We start from the raw sequence: 20,478 nt of genomic DNA, 5'->3' as shown, positions 1-20,478 counted from the left end.
TTTCACTGTCCAATGCTCATGTTCAGGTTAATGGGTCAGATGTCCCTTTTCCTAGAAAGAATGTGGCCCAGGCTTAATTCATATGGCTTGGTTTCTGTGGGTTTGTTCCCCCCTTGTAGGAACAGACAACCCCCCCCAATCCAATAGTACAGAGAATTCATAATCTGCCCACCACACAGCCACAGGAGGACCGCACAAACTCAAAGGAGGAAGAAATGAGCAGGGAAAGACAGAAAGATTCCATGACACGATGCCAACAAAAATCTAAGAAAATAATGTAAAATGCCAAATAGAATTTCACAAAATGCCAAGGTGATGTCCCCTCAGCACATTCAGGGAACAATACAACTAATTTTCACATTTGAGAGAACAGAACTTGTTTTTTTTTTTTGCCTCAGAAAAGGCAACATTAATCGGAACTGCTGGTCGATTGTGCAACCGTGCAATTGTTTCAGTACTACTTCAAAAGTCCCATACTACACCTATTTTAATACAAGTTAATTGAAGTTTCACATATCTGAATGCATCCTTCAAGCTCAGTAAGCCACACTGATTATTCAACCTTTATCTACAGTAGATTATACACAGACTGCAGATAAAACAAACGTACCCCTGCATTTGCTCTTGCAGCCACCAGCAGAACATTTGGTGTGCTCTGCTAGCTGAGACATTTTGGAGTTAGCATCATGCATCATCTCTAACACAGCAGTGATGCGGCTGGATTACACATATTTTCAGGCTGAATGAATCATTTAGAGCTCAGTTTATTAAAACAAACAAAAAGAAAAAAAAAAAACTGAATTGCAGTTTTACAATATGGGACCTTAAACCAGATGGAGAGTGAAGCATGTGATTAAAGAGGTGGGGGTGGGGTGGGGGGGGGGTGAACTTGTTGCCACGTGAATGCATTTCCTGACAAGAATACAAGCGAACCAATTACATGCACCGCTGTGTGCTTGTGTGTTCATAAAATGAGAGTATTTATATATTTAGTGGGATTATGCTGTGTGTCTGCAGCGTCGTGTGTCTGCATGTAGAAAACTCATATCCTGAAAACGATTGGGTGACGTGTAAAATATAAAGTTCAAGCACGACTGAAAAGAGAACACAAAAATAAATCTTGAAAATGAGGACAATTTTTACATACAAATACATTTGTGACGCAGCATGCGAAAACCAGAATCAGCTTTTTTGTTTTCCTATCATTTCAAAACTTCTAGATTAACAAAGAGATCTCATGTTTATTCTCTATGAATTTTTAACTTGAGGATGTTAAACTGTGCCTGTTCTTTGAATTATTGTGGTTTAGCAGCAAAATGCAAAACAGATAAATACTTAAGATAAAACTTCTAATAATAACTCCACTAGGTTTCCAAGAAACCTTTGATCACAACATACACAGGCGGAAATGTCAGCAGCACCACTAAGGCGACAAATTTTGTGGTGCTCTAGCCAGGCTGCACCCCAGGCCCCTGTGACCACCCCCCCAAAATCTCTGACCAGCTTTTTCGATGCTCATTTTGAAAGCCAGAAACATTTTTTTTTTTTTTTTAAATGTGGTTCTAAAGTGCTACATCCTCTAGGGTAAAACGACCATCCAGCTTGTTATTCAAAAGCCAGCATTCATGATTTATTTACCATGGTTTGAAGATGCTTTAGTGTACACGGCATCAATAACTTGCATATTTGTGAAGGCACCATAAACACCGAATGATGTATATTTAGGTATTGGAGCAATAAACAATGCTATCCAGTCAGTGTCTTCTCCATGTAAGACCTTGCTTATTTTAAGCAAGACAATACCTGCATATAATGCAGCAGCATGGGTCCTAGTGCAACCTATATATTGTAGTGCAAGGAAAACATTCCTTACACTACAAAAAGAAAAAAAAAAAACCTACTCTAAACTTTTGAGCAGCTGAAATTCTTTATCGTGCAAAGTGGTTTTTTTAAAAGAGGTGATGCAACACAGCAGTAAACATGCCACTTTTGAAATGGATGATTTGCAAATCATCGCATTGTGCATTTATTTAGATTTTTCAGTGTTGCTCCATGAAGGGGTGTTTACCTGGCATCGGCCTCACTGTAGTACTCCCTGGCTACAATGTCTTCAAAAAGCTCTCCTCCTGTCACCCTGTGACGGGAAGGAAAGGAAGAAAGGATCCGAAGACAGAGGGAGAGACAGGGAGGCAAACAGAAGTTGTTAGCATACACAAACAAACCACAGTCACACGCATGGATAAAATGTCACTGTGTGTGTGTGTATATGGAGGATACTCACAGGTCAAAGACTAGGTAATGAAAGCCTTCCTCTGAAATGCTGTCATGGAGTCTCACTGCAAGAAAGAGGGTGGGAAGTGAGACTGACAGCAGCTAAGTGCAAGACATAAAAAAAAAAATATGCAGTTGTGTTTGGCTGTTAAAGCTCCCCATAAACTGAAGCTAAGGGAAAACTCATAAACAAAAATATGTGAGCAGAGCTGGAGAAAAATAAATGTCAATAATGATTGTAATATATTGATTCTCCTTTCTTAACCACGGAGATACGAGCACACCCAGTGATTAGGCAATTAATGAGCACTTCATTCAACCACACACTCCCTACAATTACTGAAACTGAGTGATGGTTTCTGGAATGTATTTTGTTTGGGGCAAACTTACTGATGAAACTGCATCTTTATAATGGACACAGCAGGGCTGGAATGCAGGAGTGTATATGCAGCTGTAATTGTAGGTTGTGATAGCATTATGCAAAGCTATGTCAGATCCAAACAATCAAGACCTTTCAAAAACCTGCTTTCATCCCAATTAAATTTTTTTTTCAGCTTTAAACAGTCATCCCTGCTGTATTTCAAACATACCTGCTAATACAGAAAGGCGATAAAAGGGTCATATATAGATATGTATTTGGATGGTCTGGGGGAGCTTTTGACAGTTGGTGGTGACTAGACAGAAACCATGAATCAGGGTATCCAGTCAACCATTAGGCTACTTGGACACCTCTATATATGGGTATTTTGCCCTAACCAGAGAGCACTCACTCATGCATCTGTCAATTTTTCAGCAGACACAGAAGCTACGGGCAGATTTATGAACCCCTCTTTTGTCCACTTAGAACAACCTGTTTTTCTGTCACTGGTTTGCTCCCTGTTTCAGGAACATGATGTCCCCATTCTTAATAAATAATCACAAAACGAGACCTATGTGAACCACTAAAAAAACTAAAATCACAAACATGGGCACAGAAAGACCAGAAGCAATCTAGGAACTGTTCATTCTGAGTTCATTCTGCGGTTATGTGACAACCACAACAACTGTCTACTTGCCAATTTAACTAAACAGCAGCACAATGACGAAGCAGGATCCAGAAGCAACAGAACGGGCCTGAGATACTGCTTAGGTTTAGCATCAAGAAAGAAACTGTTATCATTATGTAAAGTGAATATCAGTTGTATAATAAGATGAAGTAGGATGGCCCTGCAGCAAGAAACAAGAGCGACTGTTCTTTTCTCCTCCTCCCATCTTCTCGCTCTCCCTCCATCTGTCTCCTACTCTTGCTTTCGTCTCTCCATCTGTCTCATTTTTGTGCCCTCTTTTGTCTAAAGTTTGAACGTATACAATGCCAAAATATACCAAAAAGGGGAAAGGACATGAGAGAGAAATGTATATAGGGAGGGAAAGAACAGGAAAAGTAGGTGAGGGGCAAATGAGTGCCTGCGGGAGGGGGGTTAGAGAACTAGGACATGAGGAAAATAGAACTGAGCAGTGCAATGAGAAAGGTGTCATTGATTTTGTCATTTTCCCCTTTGTGCCCTTTAATACCCATCTCTCCTCAACATCTCCATTAGGAGATGTATAATTCATATCAGTGCAAAAAGAATTTCCATCAGAAAGGTTAAAAAAAAAAAAAAATCTCAACCAGTAGGTAAGAAGGCAGAGGAGATTTCTCACAATAAGCTTTAGTTATCTTAACAACAGTTAACAGCAGAACAGAAATTTGCTCGGCCACAGGCAGCAACAGCCAGCTTCCAGACAACATTCAAGTCATCTTCACACATGCACGACAGGCCTAAAGCTTTCTTTGACGGTCTTTAACCTTCCAGCTCCCTTGTACAAACTCTGTGATGTCGGATTGAGACGAAGTGTGAATATTGCAGTTAATATTTTGGTGCATTCGTCGTTAGCGAGTGGGCGTCGTGCGCGCCGCCTCCTGCATGTTCTATCTAGCCAGCTCCCTCGCCTATGCCAGAGTATTTCCAGTAGTGCATATGTGTTTGAAGCAGCCCATTTCCCGCTGTGTGCTACATACAAGGGGAAGGGGGGGGGGGGGGGGGGGGGGGGGGGGCTGGAAAATATCCTGACCTGATTTTCCCAAAACTGTCCGAAGTTCATGTGCAACTGCTTCAGTGACCTCTAATTTTGAGTGGCACTGTTATATTGTTTTGTTTTTTTTTTAATTAGTGATGGTGATAATTTATGTCATCACTGCAAAGAGCAGACAAGTTCAAAAGTGAAATTCACATCCTGTTGAATTACAGGATTTCCAACAAAAAAATGGTGCAAATGAGACCGATTATTACGGATGCACTGATCAAACAGCCAAACAGGCCGTTAAGATAACATTTACAGGTTACAGCATCTGTTGTCACATTAATTTTATACTGGCTAATGTTTAAAGAAAGTGCTAAAAGACTTTAAACAATTAATTTTATAGCTTTGTTTTCCTGGCACAAAAATAAATAAAATAATTCATCGATATGTGCATAAAATTCCTGACTCTGCAGAATGATGAACAGTAGTGCACGATTTCACACACAGCCAACAATACACAATATCAAACTAAACCAGAGGAATGTACTACGACTCAAGTTCAACATAGTCAAACTTTCTTAGCATTAGCTGGCTTGCCTAAACTTAAAAACCCCACTCAGAGATGATGGTATCACAGCGAATGTTATCAACTTCTGCTTCTGCTATGCTCATGTGTAAGGGCGGCATTCGATGGGCTGTTTGACTCTTCTTAGGCACAAAATCCAAACACTGCCTCCTCCAGAGACACTATCTGAGGAATGGGTGATGGAGATCTCTACAGATTTAAACATATGAGAAAAATGAAACCCTATTACTGCAAATAAGATAAGACAGTAATGCTGCAGGAAATGATTAATCTAATGCTTGATCATCACAAGCGCAAGCTGAAAAATAAATACAGGGACTCAAATTCATTTATTTATTTTACCACTCGGTGCGCTCTCTGCGTTTCTGCTCATTTCTTATCTGACATCAGAACTCTGAAACTTTAAGTTAACACATTTAAACAGAGCGTTCAAATCAGAGTCTGTCCTATCGCCTAAAAAAAAAAAAAGCGAAGGCCACCAGATCAAAGGGAAAATAATTTTATTGACTGAACGGCATTACTGGTGATAACAGCCTATGGTCTAACCTTTGAACATGAGTATCTCCAATTTCCTTAAATTGCTTCATGTGAGGTCATGAGATCAATCCTGAATGCAAGTACCATCAAATCATCCCTCATCATATAGCATATAATTGTAACTGGAGTGCCAGGATTAAGGTTTAGCCTGATTTCTACAAACAGATTTTGATGCCTACATGTGCATTAGTGCAATATTCCAAAAAAAAGTGTAATTGTGTGTGATCAGCTCTGCTTTGAAATGCCACAACAATTTTATGACAAAAATATCTTAATTCAAAGTCAAATCATTCGCTATTATTATTTCTAAAGGTCAACGGTGACAACCACATCTTAAGTCTGACAAACAGTATTTGTGAAATTCTCCGCTGCAGATAACCAGCACAGGGACTGCATTAAGCTAAAGCAGAGCACACTTTTGGTGGGATACTCACCGATGTTGGGGTGTTTCAGGAGACGGCAGATACGAGCCTCTCTCTCAAGCTTCTGGTGGTCTGCACACACAAAAAAGAAGTTTAGACAAGTTCAAACACAGTGACAAAGTGTTTAATAACATAATGCAATTTCCACTTCAGGTGCTTTAACACCACATGTTCAGCTGTCTCTTACTACTGTACGAGATAGCTAAAATAACTGAAATGCCTAAAAAGTGTAGAGATGCACCAAAATATATGAGCTGAATATCCGCACTGCAGATGGCATGTACTGAGGTTAGCAGCCGATGATCACCTCATTTGCCACATTCATTTTGTGCTTGCTCAACCTCCCAAACAGTGACATGAAATGCTGCTAACATTTCAGATGTTTTCTGTGACGTAAAAGAAAAGAACTGGTACTGGCATCAGCTAACAGCCAAGTTATTATTTTAAAGCTAGGTATGTACAGATCCTGACTTAAAAAGCTAGATCCGGAGTTAGTGACAACGGCCCGATCTATCCAAGTCAACTCACCACCAGTGAACGGTCAAGCCTAATCATAGTGACTATTACAGCTTACTGGACTGTCACTTGGTAGTGGCAGATCACAAAAGTCAAGTGATCAGTACGGTATCTGAAATGGATCAATCCATGTGCAAATAATTCTATATTGCTTAAGTATACATATCAGTAAAAAGTTGATCACTCAAACAGTTATGTCAATAATCAGAATTTAGTTATTAGAAATGAATACAGGAAGTTCAAGAGTGTAAACCATGTGACATGCAATTCTCACCAGTCAGAACTGAAATGGGGACACTGTGGTTTTATGGGTCTTAACCACTAGGTGCCACATAATCACCAATGTCTCGTTTTCTTGTACTGTGGTTTTGTCAACAAATTACCATCAATGTCCTTCAGTCAGAGGAGAAGGGTCACCTTTTACAAATTTCCAGGTATAACACCCACCATGATTTATGTTCTTTCCATCTCAAATAAAACATTTCAGTGCCTGAGACTAGAGCACATGAAAGACAAGGCACTTGTTTTCCTCTTAAGAAACTGACCGTGCTCTGAACAGAACCCTGATATACACATATCTAATATTAAAAATGTACTGACTCATGACTATAGTTTCCTTAGGAATTATGATGTACAGCAGCCATTGTCTCTATATGCAGATATTTAAAGGATGATTTGTTCTATGTACAGAAACTCATTAACTATATTATTATTATTAGCATTAGCAATACAGTCATTCACATGAAGTGGCCCTCTTTACTGCTGAAACTTCACAATGTGAATTAAACCTGAGCTACAGCGATGCCATGTATGCATGTGGTTTTATAACACACAAATAAATAATAAGTAACTTTAGTAATAAGTTTGTTTGTAGCAACAGGTGCAGGAGTTTGCATGCGATCGAGTGTGCGTGCAATGGGGTTTAGTGTGAAGCTCAGTTATGAACCCTGCAGTATTTGCACTTTAGGCAAAGATTAGGCACCTCCCTAATCTCCCAACAACATCCTTATTTGAGAATTTTACCAAGTCCTGTAGCAGTGTGTGTGCACATGTGTGCATTTGTAGGTCCGTAAACTACATGACACTTTTAAACTACTCCATCTAATTACCACAGGAAGGAGCCATGCCACGGTTGAGGTCAGAGGTCACGTGGGGTAACTGTAATAAAGAATGACTCAGTGTGTGTGCTTTATTACTGTAGTGAATTCAACTCGACCACACAGCTCCATGGCAATTACACCACAGAGACACGGGCTCACCAAGATTTGCATTCATTTCCCCAGCGCAGCAACAACCTCAGATAAAATTCACATGCTGTTGCTGAGTAATCAACTATCACCTTACCCAGCTGTTCTTCTATAATGCAGCATAGTGAACAGGCATTAGAGCATGCTACTATAAAAAGCAGCAGCATTTTTCTAGCTGGTTTCTGGCTGTAATGTCTACTAACACGGACAAATAAATCATATTTTCAAACATGCATGATAAACACGTTGCAAAAGACTCCCTGAAAAGCAATGAAGAGAAACTTTAACATGCACCATTCACTGACACTCAACATCATTTTGAGCCCTGGATACATCAGGGCTAAGATTTGGCGCCCCATTATACCTGCCATCCATACAACAAAGATGACATCAGATTAATGTAACATCACAAGCCAACAATTCTGCTGGTTGTACAATTCTTTATTTTTGCAACCTGGCACGTTGTGCCGCTGCCGCCAAAGCTGGGGTGATGACACAAGTGCACAAGTGTTGGTTTTTTACCTCGATTTCAATGATATATCAGCACATAAGCTCGGATATTTACAGATTATACAGAGGGAGATGTTGCAACAGTTGAAAAGATGAGACTTGGATGTGGCTGTGTGATGATGTCACCAGTGGTGCACAAAGCGACTGATGCAGTGGGTATAATGGGGCCCTTAGGTTTTTTTGGAATTGTTTGGTTTGAATAAAACAAATCGACAGATGCTCTCCTGTATGAATTTTGGTGTCTCAACCTGCAGCTATCAAAGAAGCAGTGGTGAGCCTGCAAACCTGGAAAAAGTGAAAGATAACCACAGTGGACAACTAACCTCATTCCTAAGTGCAACAAAAACCTTTGGGTAATAACCCACCAAGAGTTCTTCCTCAAACCACCTGAACAACAAGCATAAATGTGCAGAAAAATATAAAATCGCCTGCTTCCACCTGCTTGTTAGACCACTATGAACTGTTAGCTGCCAGTTGAACATGACACATCTTTGCAGATTATTGTAAACTTAGCTATGGACTGAGAGTAGTTTCAATCCATCTGCGCATATTTACTTTACCAAGATTTTACAGAAGTATATTTGAGATTATTGCTGCTGTAGACATTATTGTTGCTCTAGAAACTCATTTTAGTTATATCTGAATTTAGCCACATACTATTATATTTACATGCAAAGCTAGCTAGTAACTACATCCTGAGAAGATGAGAGAACCGCCACCACCTCAGTGCTGTAACCTCAGACCCAACGCTCTCCAATAACTTGGGAAAAATTCTGAATTAAACTGCAGCCAGTGTGCCCACTTCAATATTTATTTATTTATTGCATGTTATATTGTCATAATACTGAAAAATGGCAGACCTCATATTGTGCAGGCCTATTGTCTACCCTATCTTTGGCTCTGTTTCAATAACTTCCTGAAGATCTGTCTGTCTGTCCTCCCGCACCATGCTGCACCATACTACACTCTACCTTCCACTAACCTCCCTGTTGTCAAGCTACAGGTGTAGATTTCCCTCATCTAAGAGAAAGCGAGCGAATAAGGGAGAGACCTGAACCACCTCCTAATTACAGCAGTGACGCAGGACTGAGAGACAGACAGAAGGAGGGAGGATTACATGAAACGTCCATTTGCTAGAAGAGGATCACAGCTCCCCTGTGTGTGTGTGCGTGTGCATGCGCTTGTGTGTGTGTGTACAGCAGTCTACCCTGGTGCAGTGTCACTGCAGTGCTCACTAATTCATTCAATCTCCTTATTTGTTGGTGCGAGAGTATGTGGTAGAGGAAGACGGTAAAGAGAGAGCTGGAGGGGTAATTACTGGCACTTCCTGCTGCTCTCTAATTGGCCATCTGCTTTGCCATGGGGCGGGCCTACAGCCATCTTACATCAGCTGAGAAGGATGGAGAGGACCTGACACACATACGCACACCCCCCATTTCTGCCACACAAAGCTGACAATCTGACTGAAGGCTTGAGGATCCAGTTCAATCTGTTTCAGGCAAGTTTACATCCAAACTGTTAGGATGGGAAATACTGACAAAATGAAGTAGAGCCGATCAGTAATGGCAATACAACCTTATTTTGGAGGTGACGAGATAGATATGGATATTTACTGGAAAATGATTCCATACATTCTGCTTCTTTTCCCCTACTTCTGGTTTAAGAATGGATACTGTTTTGGTAAATGTGGTGTAAAAACACTTTTCCTATTCCTTACATTGGGAAATAATTTATAAAAAAAAAAAATACGGAAAAACAAATTTTTTTCCTACAAAAACAGAAATGCTCTCAAATGTGGCTGAGTCAATTAACACAAAAGCACACAGAAAAATATAAAAATTATTAAATATACATATATATTTATTATTAAAATAATAAAATAAAAAACAAGGTCATCAGCAAATAAAGATCTTATCAAGCGACACACATAATATGTGCCCAATGTTGCTTTTGAGAAGTTACTTTATAGTGCCAAAAGTATTTGCTCCTCTGCCTTCACACACATATGAACTTGAGTGACATCCCATTCTTAATCCATAGGGTTTAATATGATGTCGGCCCACCCCATGCAGCTATAACAGCTTCAACTCTTCTGGGATGGCTTTCTACAAGGTTTAGAAGTGTGTTTCTGGGAATTTTTTTGACCATTCTTCCAGAAGTGCATTTGTGAGGTCAGACACTGATGTTGGATGAGAAGGCCTGGCTTGCAGTCTCTGCTCTAATTCATCCCAAAGGCATTCTGTCAGGTTGAAGTCAGGACTCTGTGCAGGCCAGTCAAGTTCTTCCACACCAAACTCACTCATCCATGTCTTTATGGATCTTGCTTTCTGAACTCGTATGCAGTCATGTTTGAACAGGAAGCAGTCATCCCCAAACTGTTCCCACAAATTTGGGAGCATGAAATTGTCCAAAATGTCCTGGTATGCTGAAGCATTAAGAGTTCCTTTCACTGGAACTAAGGGGCTGAAAAACAACCCCACACCATACCCCCCCCCCCCCCCCCCCCCCCCCACCCCCACACCCACACCCACACAAAAAAAAAACTTTACACTTGGCACAATGCAGTCAGACAAGTACTGCTCCCCTGGCAACTGCAAAACCCAGACTTGCCCTTTAGCTTGCCAGAGAGAAGCTTGATTTGTGACTCCACAGAACAAATCTCCACTGCTCTAGAGTCCAGTGCTGGCGTGCTTTACACCACTGCATCAGACACTTTGCACTGTCCTTGGTGATGTAAGGCTTGGATGCAGCTTTTCAGCCATAGAAACCCATTGCATGAAGCTCTCTACACTGTTCTTGAGCTAATCTGAAGGCCACGTGAAGTTTGGAGGTCTGTAGTGATTGATTCTGCAGAAAGTTGGGGATGGACCTCAGCATCTCCTGACCATGCTTTGTGATTTTACATGGCCTACCACATTATGGCTGAGTTGCTGTCATTCCCAATCACATCCACTTTGTTATAATACCACTAACAGTTGACTGTGGAATATTTAGTAGGGAGGAATTTCATTACTGGACTTGTTGCACAGGTGGCATCCTATCATGGGACAACGCTGAAATTCACTGAGCTCTGGAGAGCGACCCATTCTTTCACAAATGTTTGTAGAAGCTGTCTGCATGCCTAGGTGCTTGATTTTATCCACCTGTGGCCATGGAAGTCATGGGAACACCTGACTTCAATGATTTGGATGTGAGAATATATACTTTTAGCAATGCATTTTAAAGCTACTATCGAAACTAACAAGTAGAGACAACTGTTCTTTTTGTCACTGGGATATAAAAACTACATGTACATAAAACCCAGTCAAATCTGTCAAAAAGCACTAAAAATGTTTTGGAGACCTTTCCCCCAAAATAAGATAAAAAAGCTTTTTTGCCCGCACATTATACTTCCCTACTATACATGTGTACATTTATGACACTGTGGCTTCCATGGCATCTTTCCCTTATTCAGAGCGCTGAACAAATGCCATGTCATTACCAAATATGAATATGGCTAGCCAAGAAAAATACATATGCATTGCTTACCTCCATCTTTACTCTAATAAAGAGGGCGCTGGATGATAATTATTAGACACGCCTGCCACCACACAGCTGAAAGTCATGAACCTCTACTGTGCTCATGGATCAATGCAACAACACAACTGGCTCATGTTTCACCAATCTGGCTGTGGACTGGCTCATTAAAAGCAAGAAAGATGCTCAAGGGAGCCTGAACTATGATTTTTAGTAGACACTCATTGGCCACTTTATTAGTTACATGTTGCTAGTACTGGGCTGACCCCCTTTTATTTTCAGAACTGCCTTAATATTTCAACGCATACATTCAACAAGGTGCTAGAAACATTCCTCAATGATTTAGGTCCATATTGACATATGATCTGTTCCACCACAACCAAAAAGGTGCTCTACCGGGATCAGATCTGGTGACTACGGAGGTCACTTGAGTACAGTGAACTCACTGTCATGTTCAAGAAACCAGTTTGAGATTATTTTAGCTTTGTGACATGGCATGTTATTCTGCTGGAAGCAGCCATCAGAAGATGCAGTCATAAAGGGATGGACATGGTTAGCAACAATACTCAGGACCTGTGGCATTTAAACAATGCTCAGTTGGTACTAAGGGGCTCGGAAATATGCCAAGAAAATCCCCTACATCATTACACCACCACCAGGTCGAGGCCTTCATACAAGGCAGATTGGAGCCGAGCTTTCTTTTTTTTTTTTTAATTCCAAATTCTCATTCTACCATCCAAATGACTCAGCAGAATGGAGACTCAGATAAGGCAACATTTTTTCCAGTCTTCGATTGTGCAATTTTGGTGAGCCAGTGTAAAATTTACCCTCAGCTGACACGAGTGGCACCTGGTGTTATAGTCCATCTCCTTTAAAGCTGCTGTTGATGCTGTGCATTCAGAGACATTCATCTGCATATAGTGGTTATAACAAGTGGTTACTTAAATTTCTATACTTTCCTATCAGTTTGAAGCAGTCTGGCTATTCTCCTCTGACCTCTGGCATCAAAGTATTTTTGCCCAGAGAACTGACGCTCACTGGATATTTCCTCTTTTTCAGACCAGTCTTTATAAACCCTAGAGATGGTTGTGTAGGAAAATCCCAGGAGATCAGCATTTTCTGAATACTCAGAGCAGTCCATCTGGAACCAACAACAATGCCACATTCAAAGTCCCTGAAATTATCTTTCTTCCTCATTCTGATGCTCAGAGTCAGCAGGCTGTCTTGACCCCGTCTACATGCATAAATGCACTGAGTTGCCACCATGCGATTGCCTTATTAGAGATTTGTGTCAATGACTGGTTTAACAGGTACATATCTGTCTGTAGGCACTGGCGGTCATTTAAAACCTTTCACATTTAAAGAAATATGCTGATGATTTTTTTTTCATTTGTTTGTTATTTACTCAAAAGGCAATTTTTCTGTTCTAGTTCTATTTGTTAAAAAAATATATCGCTGAACATCAAGACTTTCAGAGGTCTAAGTCTCCAGAAGGAAAACAGATGAATCTGACTGTTCTGCTGTTAACGACAACAACAACAACGGTAACAAGCGACTTTGGCAACAGAGATGAGCGATGTATGAAGTGCATTGAAATAGAAATGAAAATTGCTGAGCAATAAGTGCAATTTGTAAAATAGCACAAGAGAAATAATTTCACTGGGACAATTATACCGCCCCAGGCCACAAACTGTAGGAAGACAAAATGCTGAGAAGAAAAAAAATATTAAAGTCATATTAAAGCAGACAGCTCATGTGTGTGTGTGTGTGTGTCTCTCTCTCTCACACACGCAGTGTTGCAGCAGACAATGCAGTAGCCATCAGCCTTCCAGTCACTTCAATCAACAAAATAAAACAGAGCATTCATACTGTGCAGATAAACTCATGTTACACCAACGCAGCACTTTGTGCACTCAAAACTGGAGATTTTTATACTTGGGATTACTTTGTTGCATTTTTCATGTTTTATCTTATTCAGTAGGTCATTTTGTCATTTGCCAGCTAAACAAACTCCTATCTCACTTTTTAGCTAAAGCGGCCAAACTGAAACCCTCATTTTCTTTAAAGTGAGAATCAGGTGGGTGTCAGTGCCTACTGTGCATGCTGCTGCCCACTTGCATCCATCCCAAACGGCCTGTGGACACAACTATACCACAGCCAACTCCCTATATCTATCTATCCACCCACATTTCCTTCCTTTTGCTTCCTTCCTTTCCCTCCCTGTCTCCCCTTTCCCCCTCCCTTCCCCTCAGATTACTGCAGTGTTTACCACAGCTTTGGGAGACTTACCCACCAGGCCACACAAGCGCTCACACTTACATGTTTTATTTATTTATTTATTTTTTTTGGGGGGGGGGGGGTGGCAAAAACACAACACCCAAATCCTACTGGGCAAGTTGCCTGCTCATGGACTGGCCGCCTGGTGTAGACGTCGTGTTTCCGTGTAGGTGCATGTTGCGTCAGAAAAGCAGCCTACTGCAACACTTCTATTAGCACCAAATTATCTTGTTCGTGCCTTTGTTCAGTCTATTGTATCTCCTCCTCTGTCTCATTTCAGCCTCCTCCCTTGGTGTGGAGTGTCACCAAGTTCCTTGCAAGACTATACTGTTTGAAATCTCCTCCTCTCCTGGCCAGCTTTCTTCTCCCCTGGCAAACACACACACATGCACAGGCCTACATTGTACTCCCTGCCTCTGCAAAGAGCCAACAGTTTTCTGCTGAGACCGTACTTTTCCTTGGTGGGACATTAATACTGGTAGCTGCCCTATGTGGACACTTGATGGCAGGGAAAGAACAATAACAGCATTACAACACACTCACACAAAACAGACATGCTCCATTAGTATAACTCCCGCTCTCTCGCCGTCTCCCTTTCACACAGACACGCAAATGCCATCAGACACAGACAACAGGGAGGCGCCTATGGAATCCGTGGGGTCTTAGTGGTTGATGAGATACATTTAGTATAAGTGGATTAGCCTCAATACAAACCAATCCCCGTTTGTAGGAAGACAAGAGAACGGCAATGAGAGAGAGGCAGACTGAGAAAGAAAGAGGCAGAGAGGTAACAAGAGAGAGAGCACAGGAAAGGAGAACAAAGGAAGCCAGGTGTGTGTGAACACCAGAAATGAGTCTGCAGTGCTAATTTGGCAGATACAAAAAAAAAAGAAAATCTGAAGCATGGGGAGGTCCTGACATAGTGACATAAGCACCCGTCATCATTACAACATTACGTGCCATGCATGTACACGTGGGTCTGAACGTCTGCAGGGAGGCGCACGAGTGAAGCAACTAATAAAATTCAGGTGTGGACGATGCAGCAGCGCCAATCAATTAATTGTACAGCGGCTGTCTGCTTGCACCACAGAGGAGCGATTGAGAGTTATTTAACACAGAGTTCTTAAAGCGCGTTAGAGAGGTTTCTGATAAGAACTCCCTACGGACACAACGACCCAATAAAAGATTTCCTCTGCAACTGGAATAATGGGACTTCTGTTTCTGCACGGTTTCCAGTAAACAGGATTTTTCTATAAAATATCAGGATATTTTATTACGTCAATATCTACGGTAAGCCCTAGCAGGTGAAGGTGGGAAGGGAAAAAAAAAAAACAAAAAACATCTGCGACTGAACTGCTTTTCAACAATACCGATTTTACGGGATTTATACATCGATAAGATGAAGTAACTTGATTTGTCAAGTCTTTAGTTCACTGGATTACCTACAAACAGGAATTTAAACTCATTATTTCATCTATGAACTGCTTCTGAATAGGATTTCCAGAAAGACCAGTGTGCACCAGTAAAATATGCTGTTAAAGCAAAGCAAACAGATATTGGTGTCTGTGTCAGTGTGCATGGTGTTAGCATACCTCTTGCAGACAGCTTCTTAGTGTTGATTATTTTTGCAGCATATTCTTGTCCTGATGACTTCTTTACACACCTACGCACCACTGAAAAAGCTCCCCTAAGAAGAAAGAACATAAACAACCAAAAATCAGTTCCATTTCAGATGCTGCCTCGCTGTCACACACATACACAAAGTGTGACATTTGAAGCTGCATCTACATACGTGGCAGTGGTTTGTTCGTGAATACTAACAATCTCACCCTTTCCCCACTTCTGTCTCTCTCTCTCTCACACACACACACACACACACACACACACACACAGAAGCAAAGGAGTTTTTTTTTTTTTATATTTTACAGTCATCACTATAACAGGGGCAGTCAACCTGAAAAGGTGAGACAATCAAGCAAACCAGAAGCAGCAGTCATAACAGGCTTCTCAAGAGGCTACGAAAATGAACGACCAAGTGCTCTTTCTAATCTTTGATATGCACACAACACAATGCAACCTACTCCCCCCCCCAAAAAAGGAAATTCAATTTGCAACAGGCAGCACAGAGACTGGGCTGCATTTCACACAACAATCGTCAACATTTATTACATTCACACTTACAAATGTGCTCAAACATAAAAGGAAGTGCACACTACAAGACGCCTGCCACTTTGAGGAGTTTCATATTGACCTAGATGAATGCTCTCGCAGCAGCACTGACTGTATGATTCTGAGTGTTACACAAGATGTAATTACACTTGATTTTTGCAGCCTCCGGACAAACCTGCAGTTTCTAGCCCTCAAGAGCTTCCCTAAAAGAAAAGGAGGGCTGCTCTTTTTTCTTTTTTTTTTTAACTGCTGTGGATGACATATGGAGGTCTGCTCCGTTCTGCAGCACTCTGCTCTTAGTCTCAATTATTCACCAGCAAATGAGTGGCAACAGGTGACACAAGCACAAGTCAGTGACTTGACATTAACAAGCTATGACGAAGCAAAATTCATTAACAAACAGATGCAGAAAGACTATTGGAGGTAAGTGGTCAGTCTGGAGAAGGATGAGAGGCAGGGGAGGCGAGATCTTTAGGTGTGTTCATGTATGCCAGTGGACTGGTTGTGCAATCAGTGCCATCGATTACTGTCAATTACAAGGGACAGAGTGGAAGTGGCAGCTAAAATTAAGGGCAGTGTATCTTTATAGGGCCAGTGTCGCCCTGCTGCTGATTTGAGAGATAAAAGCTTTCCCCGGCCAAGAACAGCAGATGCTGCTGCTGAAGCAGAGACGGTAGCACTCCGGTTTTTCTGCCGTCATCAAAATACCGAGAAAATACGTCATGCCTCTTACACGGTAAACGTCAAATTTCCCTTGTAACCACCAGACATCGCCAATTACCTCTGTTAAACAGCCATAACAATTCATTTATTGGTAACATGATGGAGGGGGCAGCTGATACGCGGAGCTTATGGTATTACAGTGCAAACATAAAGCGTCACAGCCTGGACTGAATAACTTCCTCATTAAATGATCCAGAGATACGTAGCGTTACTCAACACAGTAACACAAATCATCTGCAGCTGCTCGGAGAAGGAAAAAAAAAAAAAAAGAAGGGGGGAGTCGGCCTAGTTAGCTAACGACCACAGCCTCGGGTCGAGCCCGCACGGATCTGCCAGCCCCGTGGGCTGGTGAAATGTCACAGGGATACGTCTCCGGCGTCTCTCGGGGCCCCGCTGACGGGTCCAGCAGACCAGAAAACACCGGCTACCCGCCACGGAAAGGCCAGCAGCTGTTCATACACCAACATCTGTGACTTCTGTTCATCCCGATCAGTGATTAAAAGACGCAACGTTAGTCGGCTAACTCGACCAGTTTGTCAATATCAGCGTGGTAGCTCGCTGGCTAGTAACTGAACGTTAGTGCGCTCTTCCCGTTACTGCGGGAGCAGCTGTTAGCCGATAGCAGCGGTTATTTAGCTTGACTGCACTACGACAATAGCACACTTCTGCTAAAATGCACTGACAGATCATTAAAAGCACTCAGCATGATTAAGTCTACAAGCTATTTGGGCTAACTATCGCTGCTAGCTGGCTAACCCGAAATAATATGAGGCGAGGTTGCGGGGGTGGAGGACAAAACGACAAGACAAACACGATGCACACTGTAACGTTACTGCCGCTGCTTACTTCCCGAGCTCCTCGTATAGCTGGTACTCGTCGGTAAACCGGGTGGAAGTAGCGGTGGTTGCCATGGTTGGAGCCGTGAGAGGGGAGCCCGAGCCTTGGGGTACGACAGCGGCGGCGGCAGGCTCTCGTACAGGGTCCGAGAGGAGGGTAGCCTAGCCTCCAACACTAAAGCACCTTTCTGACAGGCAGGCAAGACTGAAGAGAGGAGAGAGGCGAGCACGGACGGAAAGGGAGGGGCTGGGTACAAGAGGAGGAGGAGGAGTGATGATGATGGTGGCGGTGTGTGTGCGTGTGTATGTGTAGTAAAGAGGAGGAATCCTCGCGAGAATAGGCTCGTGCAGCAACGCGAGCGGGGCCTCCTGTTCAATGAAGTCACTGAAAAATTTGGAGAGATGGTGGTGAAAATTTCTCTCAGTCATTTAGACTAAATAATTCACCTTTTGCAGGGCAGTAGATCACAATGAGATGCTGTTAAAGCGCACGCAGCCACGTGATTGTGCAGATGACTGGCTGAGAAAGAGCTTTGACGGCCAGCGCCTGTCTCCTCTCATTTATTTCAAAAATATTGCAGGCAGCAGCCCCGGCAGCAGCGTTTTTACTGCACTGGTTGGGATACACCCATCACTGGGTCACACCTCACTGCAGCAGAGTCAAACTGTGACACACGCACATACACACAAAGCACAAGTTCACACTGAAGGAATCAATATTGATTAATGCAGGTCTTGCTCTCAACACAGGAGGTCGGCCTTTCTGAACAACTGAATTGACTTTGCATTTGAGAGGAGTGCATGTGCATAAGAGAGACAGGGATGGTTAATGGGAGCAGTGTGACTGCTGTATCAGGTTTCCACTGACGAGCATGCACCTATGTTTTTCCACAGTGTGAGGGCTGTTGGCTCAGCGGCGCTAAAAGATGGTGTCACAAAGATCCAGAGTGCCTCTCTAAATGTTTAATGTGGCATGAGTGGGAGGCCATCAGAGGACAGGCGGGTGGGGCTGGAGGGAGTTATAAAGCTCGAGAGTTACAGTTAGAGGCCCTCTGTGCAAGTACTCCAGCTCTGAGGTGGGACAGCAAACAGCACACGGACACAGTCATAAGAAAAAGAGAGCAAAATGGTGATTTCACTTGAAAATCTTTATGCGTGGTTGTCAGCGTGGGAACGCAAAGCTGAAAACACAGAAAAGTTCAAATATTACGAGTGTAGCCAGCTGAATCGGTGATGGAGAGCATGAAAAGAAGGCCAGCATTTATGTGTGAGCGTGTGCATGTTTGTGTGTTCTGTGGTAGACAAATGAGCGCTGCATTGTAGGCTACTGGCCCTATTCTGCCCTCCTTTTCCTACGTGCTAACCCCGCTGCCTCTCCTCCTCTTCCTCCACCTCCTCAGCCTCCACAAAAGTTATATAATGGTGAACTCCTCAGCCTTTGTTATCTCACACCAACCACACACTACGCCTTGCCCGCTTCATGAGAGACAGAGGAATGAGGAGAGAGAAAGAGGAGAAAGTGGGAAGAAAAGAAAGATAGTTTTTTTTTTCCAGATTTTATTCTCAGATTACAGTCACACATATGCACACACTGTGCACTTTATATGTGTGTGTTGCCTAAAGTGACACTGTGATTCCTGACCACCAGCTGACTGAATTCTCTCTTGGTTTTGTGATGAAAATGGAACACGAAGGTGGCAGCTATTTATGCAGACATCTCTTAGTACTCCCTGCAGGGAAAAGCAAAACACTCAGTGTCTATGAAATTGCACTCAGTCTCAAAGAAATGCTGAATTATCATCATATAATCACATGTTTCACTTCATACATTAAGTGCATCTCAAAGCCTTCCCTTAGGGAATGTATAGCTGCAGAAATGTATTTAGTAGATTCCTTTTAATGGCACCAGTTGAGGTTCTGTGGTTGTCAGAGCCAAAATATCACATTTTTCTTTGTAGCAGACTCTCATTGCTAACTAAAGCCGTGTTTGTATCCAGAAAAGACTAACTGTGTAATCAAAGCTTCAGTAGCTGCGATACATTTAGGCATGAATTTTCCTCTGTTGTGACTAATGAGGGTGAATATGCCATCTGTTACATCATCACAACTGAGGGTGGATGTGGCCAGGAGCTGAGTCATGACACTCCCATTCTCCACCGCTTTTGGAGAAATAATCTGACTGGGGGAAGTGAATGAGTAACACTCTTTCTTCCTTCAGCAGATACTGTCGTGATGCCTGCAAGCAATAAGCTAACCGACCCCCGACTGCTCAGCAAGTCTGTCGTTGATGGTCGCGGCTGGGCTGTGCAGCGCCTGGGTGTCAGTGTGAGTAGCTGCACGGGCGAAAAGCAGGGTGTTGCTGATGAAATGCCAGTGTGCTCTGTCACCTCGCGCAGGATAAATAAATAATGGTAAGTTTGTGAATATCACAGCAAAAATCAGAGGTGACATGTACTCAGAGCTGCTGTTCTTGATGATTATAGAGTTTAGTCATTCTATGTTTCCTCCATTTCAAGGGGCACTGCCAGAAAGTCAACCTCATCAAGCTCTGCTTACTCAGCCTGGGATTACTGCATGCGGACTATATCACTACCTACTGAGAAAGAAGATCCATGAGCTGCAGTTGTGGTCAGAGGTTTACATCCACTCATCATGGGCATGAATGTAATGGCAATTTGGGCTTTTAATGATTTCTATAAACACTTAAATCTTTTAATAAGTGATGCTGAAGGTTCTACAGTGTCTTCTAACTTGACATGACCAAGTCAGTCTACCAAGCAGATTTACAGCATTTGGGAAGGTCTCTTGGAGTAATTTCCAAACAACTG

At 42.3% G+C, this 20,478-nt stretch overlaps 1 protein-coding gene across 14 annotated transcripts in view; it reads right to left on the bottom strand.

Annotated features, from left to right (window-relative positions):
- LOC115797983 (calcium/calmodulin-dependent protein kinase type II subunit gamma) overlaps nt 1-17,951 on the bottom strand; it is a 44,988-nt gene extending 27,037 nt beyond the window's left edge. For 8 of the 14 annotated variants that reach the window (XM_030754599.1, XM_030754606.1, XM_030754603.1 and 5 more), the window contains exons 1-5: nt 17,661-17,951; nt 15,515-15,609; nt 5,869-5,928; nt 2,282-2,336; nt 2,069-2,134 (exon numbers count right to left, since the gene is read on the bottom strand). In XM_030754599.1, the coding sequence (XP_030610459.1) occupies nt 2,069-2,134; nt 2,282-2,336; nt 5,869-5,928; nt 15,515-15,609; nt 17,661-17,725 (341 nt within the window). In that variant the 5' untranslated portion in view covers nt 17,726-17,951. The remainder of the gene's footprint in view (nt 1-2,068; nt 2,135-2,281; nt 2,337-5,868; nt 5,929-15,514; nt 15,610-17,660) is intronic. The other 6 variants (XM_030754600.1, XM_030754608.1, XM_030754602.1 and 3 more) reach the window with 2 other exon arrangements.
- Between the last annotated feature and the right edge of the window lie 2,527 nt (nt 17,952-20,478).

The sequence above is a fragment of the Archocentrus centrarchus genome, chromosome 19, assembly GCF_007364275.1.
Source record: "Archocentrus centrarchus isolate MPI-CPG fArcCen1 chromosome 19, fArcCen1, whole genome shotgun sequence".
NCBI lineage: Eukaryota > Metazoa > Chordata > Actinopteri > Cichliformes > Cichlidae > Archocentrus > Archocentrus centrarchus.
Note: the sequence above shows the minus strand (reverse complement) of the source record. Positions and strands in the feature narration are given on the sequence as shown.